The 13,202-nt window shown below is 50.8% G+C and overlaps 5 protein-coding genes across 5 annotated transcripts; 1 reads left to right on the top strand and 4 right to left on the bottom strand.

Annotated features, from left to right (window-relative positions):
* Positions 1 to 505: 505 nt before the first annotated feature.
* Positions 506 to 2,817, bottom strand: RhiXN_03783 (uncharacterized protein; the record flags this gene model as incomplete). The annotated part of the gene is made up of 4 exons (XM_043323600.1): positions 506 to 973; positions 1,028 to 1,160; positions 1,210 to 1,426; positions 1,482 to 2,817. The coding sequence occupies 4 exons, from the start codon at positions 2,815 to 2,817 to the stop codon at positions 506 to 508; spliced, it is 2,154 nt and encodes a 717-aa protein (XP_043176019.1).
* Positions 2,818 to 3,939: 1,122 nt separating this feature from the next.
* Positions 3,940 to 4,705, top strand: RhiXN_03782 (SPC19 domain-containing protein; the record flags this gene model as incomplete). The annotated part of the gene is made up of 5 exons (XM_043323599.1): positions 3,940 to 4,083; positions 4,134 to 4,214; positions 4,266 to 4,416; positions 4,480 to 4,628; positions 4,682 to 4,705. The coding sequence occupies 5 exons, from the start codon at positions 3,940 to 3,942 to the stop codon at positions 4,703 to 4,705; spliced, it is 549 nt and encodes a 182-aa protein (XP_043176018.1).
* Positions 4,706 to 5,046: 341 nt separating this feature from the next.
* Positions 5,047 to 8,389, bottom strand: RhiXN_03781 (uncharacterized protein; the record flags this gene model as incomplete). Its single annotated transcript, XM_043323598.1, has 4 exons — positions 5,047 to 5,449; positions 5,500 to 7,579; positions 7,635 to 7,849; positions 8,028 to 8,389. 4 exons carry the CDS (start codon positions 8,387 to 8,389, stop codon positions 5,047 to 5,049), a joined length of 3,060 nt encoding a protein of 1,019 aa, XP_043176017.1.
* A 620-nt stretch (positions 8,390 to 9,009) lies between these two features.
* On the bottom strand, positions 9,010 to 11,039 carry RhiXN_03780 (glycerophosphoryl diester phosphodiesterase; the record flags this gene model as incomplete). Its single annotated transcript, XM_043323597.1, has 6 exons — positions 9,010 to 9,116; positions 9,187 to 9,346; positions 9,400 to 9,663; positions 10,388 to 10,504; positions 10,869 to 10,946; positions 10,998 to 11,039. 6 exons carry the CDS (start codon positions 11,037 to 11,039, stop codon positions 9,010 to 9,012), a joined length of 768 nt encoding a protein of 255 aa, XP_043176016.1.
* A 706-nt stretch (positions 11,040 to 11,745) lies between these two features.
* On the bottom strand, positions 11,746 to 12,820 carry RhiXN_03779 (acyltransferase; the record flags this gene model as incomplete). Its single annotated transcript, XM_043323596.1, has 4 exons — positions 11,746 to 12,068; positions 12,179 to 12,365; positions 12,419 to 12,584; positions 12,642 to 12,820. The coding sequence occupies 4 exons, from the start codon at positions 12,818 to 12,820 to the stop codon at positions 11,746 to 11,748; spliced, it is 855 nt and encodes a 284-aa protein (XP_043176015.1).
* Between the last annotated feature and the right edge of the window lie 382 nt (positions 12,821 to 13,202).

Raw genomic sequence — 13,202 nt, 5'->3', positions numbered from 1 at the left:
TTCCCATCATCGAGCAGAGGCGCATTGTATGCTTTCCATCCAGAGTCAATCTCCGAAGGATTCCCGGACGGTAAACGCAACAAGATATTCTCGGACGGAATGTTTGCTCCGCGCTCCACAGAAGCGAATGAGCAGAGGTAAAGAAAGAAACGAAAGCCATATAGAGGACGCGATTGACTCGTCCGTTATAGAATAAACAACCAATGGTAGAGACATAGTACACATATGTTATTATGGTAGTAAGTCTAAGTTTACTCTATCTGGTTGGTAGCAAGCTTGACCATGACCTGAACTTGACAACACTAAATGCATTTTTGGACCCTGTACAACAAGCAAGGAACAAATGTAGTGAGAATCTCAACAGGAGGTGTGTCCAGGCAGGAACCCGTACTCTACATGAGGAGTAGCAAATCAGAATTATGCAAGCAAAGAAAGAGGTCAGTTATCTTGCATGGGATCAACCAACAAAACTCTGGGGTTGTCTGAGAGGAATGAAGAATTGCAATTAATAGGAGGATTGTAGTTCAATAATTGACTCATCAAAGATGCCTATCAGAGTCCTAATCAACCCCCATTTCTCCTCTCTGCTGGTCTTATTTGATTCTAGCAAGGGTGATGGCCGGGGAAGGTTTGAAGATCCATTATGCCTTGGAGCATATAAATTGTTGCTGAGAAATTGGGCAAAGCATTTTATAACTGTCCATGAATGCTCCCATTCCGTGTCCGCCGCATCGATCACTCCTGCCATTTGCTCGCTGGATGTTTCCATGTCGACAATAAACAACTTCTTAAAACTGACGTCCGGTGAGCACAGCTTTTCTCGTAGCCAATTTGCGTTGTGCTGATTATTCTCCCGCGCACGCACAGCAACTAGCCATACCAGCACCCACAGGAACGACTCAAGGTCGTGCATGAACGTGTGCTGCACTGACTCTTCCGACAGAAGCTTGTAAGACATAAACGCAACTGTGCCCTGAGATGTTCCAGAGTTTAGCCAGTACCCCACCTACATCATTCATCCACTCACCGTCTTTTCTGCATTGTTTTGCACATCGGTCTCTAGCATGTCTTCAGAGACCGAGAACTCCATATCGTACAAACGACCAATCGACTTCCCACTGGGGTATCGCCCTTCGATATATTCCTGTAGCGTGTTTGCCCTGACAACACCATCAGTCACTCGGCTCAGACAGCATTCCCCACGCTCACTCTTTGATCTCACTCTCATCCTCCAGAATAATGCTGTCAAAGTCATACGAGACAAAGGCATCGCTCGGGATCTCCTCGACGATGTCGTTGCCGTCGAGGTCCGTGCTGGCAGGCATACCGTCCCCCCACCAGTCTTCAGAGCCAGGAGCCTGGCACAGTATGTTCCCCTCGCTGATGTCGCGATGGACTTGGCCGGATATAGCCATGGACGCATATCCTACTCCATGTTCTATCTTCAGCACCACACTGATAGAGCACAATGCTGGACTCACCGACAAGCGCATCGCGAAGCACTACCATCAGATGCCGAAACCGCTTGATCCTCCGCAGCTTGGTCCCCTCTTCCATCAGTATCAGGCTATGCACTCGATCCTCAGGTACCCTCAGCAGCTTCAGCTGCGCCTTCTTGTACCTCACCTTGCCCTTGCAGTCCCACCCGCTCTTACAGTCTATAGACCCGGCAGCCGCTAGCATCTGTTGCCTGTCTTCCTCAGGCATGTCCACGAACATCGGCTGATAACGTGATGGTACCAGCAAGCTTCGATCCTTGACCTTCGTGTCGTTCAAGTACTCGTTCCAGTGGCACCTGCATATCCCAGGGCTGCCTTCCAGCTTCCGTAGCGTATCTCCTTCGTCGGGCTGAGACTCATACCGCCATATCGACTTGAGCACGGCACGGTGTTTCGGGTTACCCACCCTGCATAGCAGCATAACCACCGTGGCCCTCCCTACCAAGCACATCCGCTGACACAGCAGTTCCATCACTATCCAGCGCCAGTTACCCGTCTTGACTCTCAGCTGTCTCTTCCGACCGTCGTCCTCGATCGCCAGTGGAGGCCAGTAGTAGAAGCGTGTGTCGTACCCGAACTGACCGTCGTCAAGCCCAAACACACTTGCTGCAGCTCGTATGAACTGCTCGGGATCGGCTTTGACATCGATAGGCGTCGAGTGAGTGATCCCGCTCCGCCCCACGCGCACAAACGTCGCCTCGGTTCCACATAGAGCGAGTGAGTATACGAACCGTCGGTAGACCTGATGGATCAGCATGGCTCTGGAGTAGCGGGCAATCTGCATCAGCGCTTTGCCGAGCTGGTCGGGCTTGGCCTTGCACTGCGCAAAGAACTCCAGGGTGGCCCAGTGGTAGCGTCCATGAGTGTCCCTGTGTCCCTGGGCAACATCCGGAAAAGTATCCATGTCGCCGCTGCTGTGGTCACAAAGCACGCGTGCTCCGCGCAGTGGGACTATTGGCTGAGGTCCAGGACGAAACCGGTCGCTCCTGAACGCAGCACGCATGATGACGTCCAGCAAATCGGCCCAAGCCTGATGCATCGAGTGGTTATCTGCAGACTCGAAGCTGGTACAATCGATCGACCAGTGTCCATCGCGTCGTAGGAGTGGCGAGCGAGCCAAGGATTCCATTGTTTGGGTTAGGTGGGCCTGGTTGATGAGGAGCTCCTCGCACAATGGTGGGTACTGGAACACCGCCCCGTTGATCTCATCGGATTCGTCTTCATGATCCAGAGTCTGGAGTCTCTTATGTATACATCTCACAGGTGGTGGCTCTGGTGGGGCATTATCTGGGAGCCGGGGTTGACAGAGTTCAGACATAATGTAGCACAGTGGTTGGATAGTCGGAGGAAAGTAATCCTTCGCGATCAATACCGTACGGACTAAAATCGTCGAACTGGTAAGCCACGCGGGTAATACCCTTGGTGGATTGTGGTTGTGGTACCCAACTCCGCGAACACAGCCACAGGTAAAAAGGTAAGGGCCTGATTGCACATGAGAACCATGGCCAGGTAACTTTCCCGGTACCGTTGCAGCTACATGACATGATAATATACCATACGACTTCTTAGAGTACGAGTCCCATTCGAAACATGGAACAAAATCAATGTATTGCACCACGAAGTTATTGCTATCTAGGCCTTGAAACTTCTGCAGGTGCCTGATCATAAGTTGGCTACCAGACAAAGCTTGCTTGCGCTCCGCAACGACGAAGTTAGCTGGATGTGCATATCGGACAAGATTTCAGTATTCATAACTCCAGTTATTTGACCTGGTACAGGCAAGAAATCCACGTCCATTCGAGCTAGCAGCGGACGCCGTGCACGCCCATGATGAGCACGATGCCTGTTTGAATGTATATACATGACTCAAAGTCTGGTAAGTTTCATAGCCTTACAAATGTTTGCTCCCATTAACTCCGAATATCTTTTTTTGCTGTACTTCTCTGCGTCTACAAAGGACATTGCACGAATACCAGCACCCTTATGTTGTTTTACCTGCCGGCAGAAGGACGGTACGTTTTCCCAAAGTACTGGGAGATGGAATGGAAGAGGGGATTAATAGATATAGTAAGATTTTGAGATAGTATGCGTATAGAATGTACGGGTAACATTGACTTTACAAACAAGCCGCAAAGATGCTGGCTATTATATGACGCATATATTCGAATTTACATGGATCTTTACATAATCTACTGGGGTATTGACAAAAGCCTGCACACAAAACTAGGCGAATAGCCTTCGGAAAGTAGCGCCTACTCGGACCCGCAGTCGATAGGTCGATCTGCCCATCGCTCCAGTTCCCATCAACCACCCTGGCCAATGACCGTGGCTGTGGTAGGCCTCGGGTGGACATTACCAATTGACTGGGACCAAACTGTTCTGGTCCCTAACTTACCTCCACCACACGATCACATGACCGACGCACTACTCTTTGCCCATCATGGATGCTCGGCGTTCCTTTACTCAGCCGCGCCAGTCGGTTTTCTCAGCAGGAGGGTCCGTTGTACCGCTGAACGAAGGCCCAGCAAACCATCTAAGTTATCTTCATGCAACTGTTCAAATGGTTGCGAGGTGTAGTTCCACTGTAAGATAACTATTCAGGCTACCCTTGCTGTATTAATTGGAAATACATAGTTGGGAGAAATAGCAGATGAACAAAAAACGGAAGGAATACATGATTTGGACCGGATGATGCGCATTATTGAGAATCAGCGGGTGGGTTTTGTCTTTCGTATTATCGCTCTCAGGTACTGACGGACAGGCAAGCTCTTCGTGCTCATTGATGAGCCTCAACTCAAAGCAGCTCAAAACCAGCTGGAAGATGAGATCGGCCCACAGCTAAACACGTTGCTCGAGCGGGCTGAAAAAGCAATCGAGGTGCTGGATGCCAAAGAGCAGTCTCTTTTATCTAGGGCAAGTCTAGATGGATATCTCCAGTTAAATGAGATATTACACTGACTAGATGACGCGTAGATATCAGCTATCAAGTCGAGTCAGGCAGCTGCGGTGGCCAAAGCTTCGGCTGCGGCTTCGAAACGTGGTGATGCGCGCCGATTACAGATTCTACAAGCTCGCAGGGAGAAGGCAGAGAGAGAATTAGATGAGGTCGAGGCCGAGATTAGAAAGATGGTTGGTCCCCTCTACTATCGTTGAATACAAGTGTTGACTACATTACTCCATAGGAGGCCGAGCTAATGAAGGGCTAATTAAATTGTATGGCTGCTGGCTGGCAAAACTGCATGTATCTTCCTAGGAACCTAAGTTATATATTCATGATGTCATACGTGGTAAAGTGTGCATAGAAAAGAAAGGCATACGACCAAGGATGTTATAAACCCCCACCAAAACACAAACTAAATTGCTACATAAACCATGCACGTATCCGCCTTGCTGCTCCCAAGACAAACTAATACTAACTTTGAAACAAAAACGAGCGCCTATGCTAAAAAAAGAAACTGGGGTAACAAAAAACTCCTATACTAAGAATATCAAAAAGGCCTAAACCTAGGATATATCAAAACCAGCTCTTGAAAAGAAGCAACGAGAATCACATCTGCCAGTCGTCCATACTCCTCGGGCTATCCCATCCCCTCCGACTCGAACTATACTTTGTGCCTCCCACAGTGCTGCTACTACTCGGCAACGGACCAAACCACGACGCAAACCAACCAGGTTTCTCCTTCTCCTTCTCCTTGTCTTTCTGCTTGCGTCGAGTCTTGGCTTCGGACAGCGGCCGACCGCCCGAGGGGATGTGTTTGGGAGGAAGAGGGGAAAATGTGACGGATCGAGGGGTCGAGGCTCCCGACCCGGGTTGCCTGAGTGAGGGGCGGGGCGAACCAGATAGGCGAAGGGATGAAGGGCGACGCGTTATCGAGTCTGTTGAATCAATGAAGAGACGGGCCGGGAGGGTTAAAGAGGCTCGGGAAGGTTGAGACTCAGTTTCGGATTCACTGTATTTTCTATCAGCTAAAACTCAATCCCAAAACGGGGCAAGGCATACCTTGTAGTAGTATCTCCATCCGGCTCCATAAGCGCACCATTCAACTGAAGACTCAACTGGGCCGCGTGGCTACGTGCCGCAACGGGAGTCTTGGACGTATCGCCAGGTACCTCGTCCGGATCCACAGCCTTACCCTTGCCCTTATCCATTGGAGGAGGCTCGCCCACTCCAGACGTAGTAGACTTTCCAAACACCGATATCTTGGGCAGCAGGGAGCTGAGCCGTGTAACAGGGCCCATCGACTGGGACCTCTGTCGCGTGGGAGAGTCGGGTCGAGCAGTTGTGGGTGTGAATGCGTCTTGCTTCGTACCCGCGCTTGTCAGAGTATCTTGTCTGGGAGCGATAATCGTATTTTGTCTGGAGAGATCTGGCCCATCCCCCCCACTGCCACTGATAGCATTGGGTTCATCAGCCACATCCCCACCCCAAAATTCGCCCGGAAGGACCAGCGGATCCAAGTCCTTTGGACCCCCCTTTGTACTACCTTTCCCTCGCACACTCCCGCCACCGGAACCACCGCCGACACCCGTGATACCCTCGATGGATACTGTCCCCGCAGGCGCAACAGTCTCGACAGCCACGGTCGTCCCTCGCCTCGGGATAACGCTCCATGTAGGCCTCGCCAATGGCTTTCGACCTCTTTCTGGTTCGGTTTCGTCCTCTGTTTGCTGCTTGCGAGCCTGTTCCTCTCTCTCTCGCTCGCGTTGTTCTTCTTCGAGCTTTCGCTTGGCGGCTGCATCGTCCAAGATCTTGCGGAGTGCGTCGGCACTCCTGTACCGCTGTAAGCCGCGCTCGTCTTCGGTTGATATAGAGCGTCTGCGACCGCCTGCTAAGAATGGATGCCGGACTGGTCTGTTCGGACTGGTAGTCGGTCCTCCGGAATTCGAGCCCACCAGATTAGAACTCGATTCATAAGCTGCAAGATTCGAACTCGATCCAGACCCGGCTCTATTCGGACTTGGTGCGTTTGGAATGGAGGAGTTCGTAGTGGTGCGACTGGGGGTAGGAGGTTTCGACCCGCTCCTCGAGGATATCCCACTGTGGGGTGTCACGTCTCCCCTGACCCTTGCGCTGTGAGACCTTCTCAATCCTTCCCCTTGCACTCCCAACTGGCCCGAGCCATGTTCCGAATCTGTAGCTGCTCCACCGCGCTTCTGGCCAGCAAGCATCATTGGCGCAACCCACCCTCCTTTGCCTCTGGTCGCACCTATATCGTTCTCCGAAAGGTGCCGCGGGCGTTTGTCGAGTCCTGGACTAATTTGAGATTCGATTCTGGGTACGCGCGAGTCGACTGTTAGGCGGGTAGGATCTTGGCCGTCTTGCCTTGTGCTACCCTGCCGACTACTTTGTCTGCTTGGAAGCGCACGTCTAGACTCGCTAGGCGGACCCAATCTGCGCCCTTCAGACTCGGAATCGGTCGTCCCGGGGGTACGCGTAACGATCGCGGATAACAAGTTATAAGCGGGTGTAGAGGGTTCGGCAGGGGCGGAGCTTAGAACGGGGAGGACGGGCGATGAGAGGAATGTATTTGACGAAGTAGTTTGAGCTTGGGTTTGAATACTAGGAGAATGAGCGATTTGGACATTTGGAGAATGAGCAATCTGGACATTTGGACTCTGCACATTGGAGGGGAATCCTGTCTGGACGTTTGGACTCTGGACACTGGATGCATACCCACTCGATGGTTCAGCCGGCAAGTTCGCGCCCGACAAATTCCTCCGACCGCTGGACCTCCTAGGTGCCGGGGTCGAAAGCTGAGGACTCGAGGCGGTTACAATACCATACATCCCCCCTGATATAGATCTCCTCTTTCCGGAAGAAGTTCGACCAGGAGGGGTGCCCCATCCCAAGGCGGTGCCGTCTTCAGACATCGAAGACTGCCTCGAGTGGTTTCGACTCTGAGTATGGGGAGCGAGTCCGTGAATCTGGGCGGTGGAGCGCAAGCCATTAGTCGAGGGTATAAGGATGGAATCGGGATCTTGGGTATGGTCTGCGTATACGGTCATACATCTAGGTGGTGGCGAGCGAGGTTTGTCACCATGTTGAAGACGACCGCTATGACCAGGAGTACCAGAACTACCTGTGCGTACACGAGTTTTAATCTGTCGCTTTGTACACGGCCGGGAACGACTCACTTGGACCAGCCAAGAACCCACCAGCGGCATCGGGCAAACTCTGACTAAGGCCGCCATCGAGTTGCTTGGACATGTCGTCTACCCACACTCTGCGTGAATCGGAGGCATGGATCTGGTTGGAGAGCAGCTGGACGTGCGAATCGAGTTGATCTTCCCGGGAGAGCAGAGCAGAGAGTGAAGACTGAGTCGTCATAGAGGATTGAAGTAGTGCGTTGCTAGGAAATGGGATAGCGGATATCATAGTGGTAATAGTAGTAATCGAGAGAGGACGCGCAATCATGTGGACACGCAATCATGGGAGTTAATAAAGCCCACGGCCGGACCGAATATAGCATTTCACCGATCGAACGAGTCAGATTGGCGAGTCAGGAATAAGATTAGTAGTGTACTTACGAAAGTTCGAGCGCATGGACGCTTCTGGCCAACAACGAGTCGAGATACGAGTCGGATCCAGAGCGCTTGCGTCTGAGCCTCACTCTGCGCACCACATCCCCGACCTCATCGCGCTCTTCGTCAGCCTCTTCAGCCGTCAGCGGGGTCGGATATTTGTCAGCAGGCGGGAATTTGGTCAGCGCCGACGGAGGCGGGTACTTGGGTGGTGCAGTTCCCTCGGCCTCTGCCTGCGATGTGTAACCGGGCAAACTGGCAAGACTCTCCTGTTGTGCTCGGTGCTTGTTCATATACCGCCGCTTCGCCTGTTTCTGGAAAATCGCAATTCGCTGCGATTCACCTTCGCTGCTCTCGTCCTCATCCATTGCCTGACAACTAGCCAACTAGGTACCTGGTCGAGACTGGAAAAAACGTGTTTCGCGTGGTGGATGAAAAACAGGGATTCTGTCCTCATTTACTTTACCGCTCGGCGGTAGATGATGTCATCCGACATGAATTCAAATCTGACCCTTTTTCGTACATTTATTCCCTCATTTATTCAACTGAGGGTTCCCAATTCAATCTGCTTCGAGTTCCTTTATTCGTCCACATTAGGTGTAATGCTATATGCCTACGACAGAGGCAACTCTATATTCTCTTTCTACAAGTACACGAATGCAACCGAATCCCCAAACGAGAAAATGCCCCATGAATTAAATTAAATACTGGTCCGTTTAAACACTGGCCATCACCAACGGTGGGACATAAAACTTGCCCGCAACGCGCTCAAGGGATGAACGTTGCTGGTACCTTTAGCACAAGTCGCGCACGCAAACCCAAGTCATCCAACGGTGAATTACCAGCATCGACCGATTTTTGAAAAGAGTCGAGAAAAGAAATCCAGGCCGAGATAGATACGGGAGAAGCAATATGGAGCACATGGTGCCATCCAAAACCAAGCCACGCCATTACGCCTCGAGTCAGCCAGCGGTTCCGAAGTTAGAGATTAAAAGTGGGGCACTGACCAAGCAAACATCCTCGCGGGGTAATAGTATGTTGTTCGAGTCCAGAGGAACAAGCGCGAGTTGGACTTGGACGTCGTTTCAAAATCGGCTGTTACCGCGTTACACCAAAATGAGTTTAATTAGTGGTAGTTTCCTAAATCAGATGCCCAAAAGCCAACCTTGAAGCTGCTTACGCAGCTCGAGCCAGACAGATGTGACGTCCGTGAGAATCGCATCTACACCCCACCTGGCAGCCTCAATCATTTCCTCGCGACGGTTGACCGTCCAGACGAGAAGCTTTTTTCCAGATGCTTTACATTCCTTGCGGAACTTTTCTCCCTGCAATTACTGTCAGTAAATTAACTTGAATGAGTAAATACGAATAAACGAACCTCGGCCGAACTCAAACTGCTGAAATCAATCGAAAAGCTCTCGCACGATTCCCAAAAGTATTGTCGCGCAATGTGTGGGTTTTGACCAATGTGGGCACGGCGTAGAGTGGGCAAGAGACGTTGAGCGGGTTCGATGAACTTGGGATGCCAGAGGCCCAAGAGAATACGAGGTGCAAGAGTAGTTTCCCAGTCCTCTTGCGCGGAAATGATCGTGTGCATGAGCTTGAAAAGACGGTCGGGGTCGTTATGTGGTTTGACATCGACCTGAAAGAAATGATTGGTTGGTCAGTATGAGGATGAAACGAGCCAATGCGATGCATGCAAATGAAACAACCATGTCAAGTAGAGAAATAAGAAGAGTACAGCCTAAATCTTGACAATTCCAAATCGACCCCAAAACCAATAATCAACTCGTTACTCAGCCCCATCTCGTCATCGCAAGACGCCGATCAAATAGCCAAATTAATAATCCTGCGCACATCCATATCTTCCCAAAAGAGGGAACCATCCAGAACGAGTGGCAGACACGCAGCATTCGCAAGAAGAAGAAAAGAGTAAACGCAAATAACGCTCAAAGGCAAAGACGAGAATCGAGCTCGCAGCGAAGGTTAAACACCACAACCTCAGGGAAGCAAAGTTTCGTCAAATTATTCCCGCGCAACGGTCCGTATACCGGTTGGGGCCTGACTTGCGTTTGGCTGAAATCGACTGTTCATCTGATCACCTGGGTGACAGAAAAACACGCCAAACCGCGATCGGAACACGAGTCCGATTCAGGTACCAGCACAGCACGACACAAAGTTTTGCTTGCAAAGACGGGACAAGGGCTACGCGGTCAAGGGGGGTAAAGCTCCACCCGGCGCCCGGGACCCCACTTGAACGTGAGTGGGGCCAGGCAGGAGAGCCAAAATGGGCGAACCAACGACGCACAGGCCGGGAGACCGACCAACCAAGATCATGATCGAAAAGAAATATATCGACAACTCACATTAAACGTGACATGCCTATTATCCGGACGCATCAACAGTTCAATCGTCTGTTCAAACGTCGGGATTGCCTGCTTGGGCTCTCGAACGGTTCGCACGTTTTCCATATCGCCGGTCCACTGTTTTAGTGAGAGGGAATTGCACAAGAAAGCCAAGGTCGGCAACGAAAGAATCCCAGTAAACCCCAAGGCGTGCAAAAAAAAGTTATTGGTAAGTGCTTGGCACGAGCAAAAGGAGTGTTGGGACACATGCCCGCTTCTCCCGAATCAGTCCGCGTCCGTCGGTGGTACGTCCGAGCGATGGGTCATGAAACATGAGTACAACGTCGTCAAGGCTGACATGAACGTCCTGTTAAATGCCGTCGTTATCGTCACCATAATAATAGCCGACGGAAGTAAAAGATCCCAGTCGCCATGGGAGATCGAATGCGAAAATGTGCTAATTAGCAGACAAGTACGCGCCCGCTCGGGCAGGGACACGCACACTCTCGATACCCTCGGCGCCGTCGCGCATGGCAGCTTCGAAGCTTGCCAGGGTGTTTTCGGGGAATGCAGCAGAGGCCTGTAATCGAGTGGGTCAGTTATCGTCCAATGATCATAGAGCTGAGCATACTCCACGGTGACCCCAGCATTCAGGAAGAACTCGAGCAGCCATTGTCTAGTAAAAGTTTGATGAAAAAATAAGAGGAAGAATTAAAGAATCAAGACAAAGAAATGTGGTTGAAAGCGAGACGGAGCTGCCGACCCAAGTCAGGGGTCACTGTCTTAAAAAGTGGAACTTTAGGTCACGGTGGGGCGAAATTATATAAAAAGGGTCGAGGTTGGAAGATTCAGAGTTCGTGTGGTGTGATGATAAGGGATAGAGGCAGCTGATTGTCAGAACCCGGGATCTTTTATACTCTCTGCTAATGTAATTGTGAAAAAAGTCGGGGCTATAGGTATAATTCGAAAGCCAATGAGGTGCAAATAGAAAAAGTCTATCCCTACACACCCGTGCGCCGTTTGTCGAACGTGCCAGCACACGTGTGTGCACGTGCATATACCTTTTCGCCCGAGTGGACACTCCGGACAGCGTACATGGATAGTACTGAGCTGTCTAATCCAGGATCCGGATGGGGTCGAGCTCGTTTCGGGATCTCGTTTTTCGGCCAAAATGTAACAGGTCTAGATACGCATGCAATTCCAGGTCGTGTGACATCCAAACCCACCTCCACTCTAGACGTAATAACCAAGTCAAAATAGACACAAGATTCATTCCAGCCCCTTGGATCCCTAGCCACCCCTTTCACGTGTGCTCCGATCCTCTTCCTCTACCCCTGCCCACTCTGCCATTTGGATTAGTATTGCTCCATTTGTAGATCCTAGGGGTGATCCACGACAACCATGTCTTCGTCCGTGGCTTCGCTTTCGCTGCCCGCTACGCTTCGTTGTGAGACTGTAGGAACTTCTTCTCTTGACGTGCTCTTCCCTTGGGGCAGTAGCTCCCTCACGTCAACAATTGACTCAGACTCGGGAACCGACGCAGGTGTGGGCACCGTTGAAGGTTTCGGCGTCGATTCGCGGGCATCAGATAGAACGGGAATGGAAATCTCCCGTAATGTCTCGAGCATAGATTCTCGAGTCCGTTCGGCCAATTCAGTTACGTCTTCAGCGGTTAGCCCTTTGGTCAGGATCGGTGGTAACACTAGGGAGATAATCAGTATTCAGCCAGATATGGACGGACAATTTGCGGATATTATAAATAAAGAAATTCGGGGTAAAGGTGGGTGAAGAACGAGGGTAACGATGACGAACCTTTGATCTTGAGGGTACCTTCTTCTAGCGTTCCCTTGCGATAAAGTCTCCAATAGTTTTCGCATACAACCGGCACAATAGGAACCCCTGCCTGGACAGCCAGATGAAAGGCCCCCTTCTTGAATGACAGCAAGTCAGGCTTCTCGGAGGACGAGCGTGTACCTTCGGGGAACACCCATAGCGAAACCTGGATCAACGGTAAATTTGTGGGCCCAAGACCAATTAGGAATGGTTACTTACGCCCTTGGACTTCATTTCTTCGCCGGCCTTGGCGAGCGCATGGAGGGCGTCCTTGCTATTCTTTCGATCGACAAAGACAGCCCCCGAAAGTGCCATGTATTGTCCAAGCAAAGGAGACCACTTGAGTTCTTTCTTGGCCATGATCGAAGACTGTTTGGGGAATATCCTAGCCTGACATATCAACGGCTGGATATGGAGGTTATGCCGGGATGACAAAACGCACCTTCCGAGATACAATATATCTAACATAGTCTGGTGATTACCGATGTATACAGCAGATGGAGTTGACATGTGTTCTTCTCCCTCGACAACAAAATCAATACCCAGCAGTGGCCCACAGACATAGTAGAAACTTCTCGCGACGACGTAGTTAATATCAAATCGGTTGCCCATGGCAGTCATTCCGACCGAGACAAGCACACCCCATACAGAAAGGACACCGAGTGTAGATAGATATGTAGTTAATCTGACATAGTACTTGACAATCGGCGACCTATCTGAGAGATACCGCAATACAAGTGCGGGGAGTGATAGATAGGCGAGTGGCTTGATTAAATAGCTCATGAGAAGCGACATTAAGTCTGAAATAATAATCGATGTCGTATTCTATCCTAATTCTATGTGGGTGTCGCAAGCGCAGGATACTACAGTCGGTGGCCCGCTTGACCTCGTGCTCAGCTGGACGTGGAACAGATACAAATCTGCATCACCCTCATTCGGAATATTCCACGGACACTGGCGCTTATCTCTTCCTGCCTAACTGTTTCCTAATCCTGCATTACTC

The sequence above is a fragment of the Rhizoctonia solani genome, chromosome 1 (assembly GCF_016906535.1).
Source record: "Rhizoctonia solani chromosome 1, complete sequence".
NCBI lineage: Eukaryota > Fungi > Basidiomycota > Agaricomycetes > Cantharellales > Ceratobasidiaceae > Rhizoctonia > Rhizoctonia solani.
This window is presented reverse-complemented; position numbering and strand designations above follow the sequence as displayed.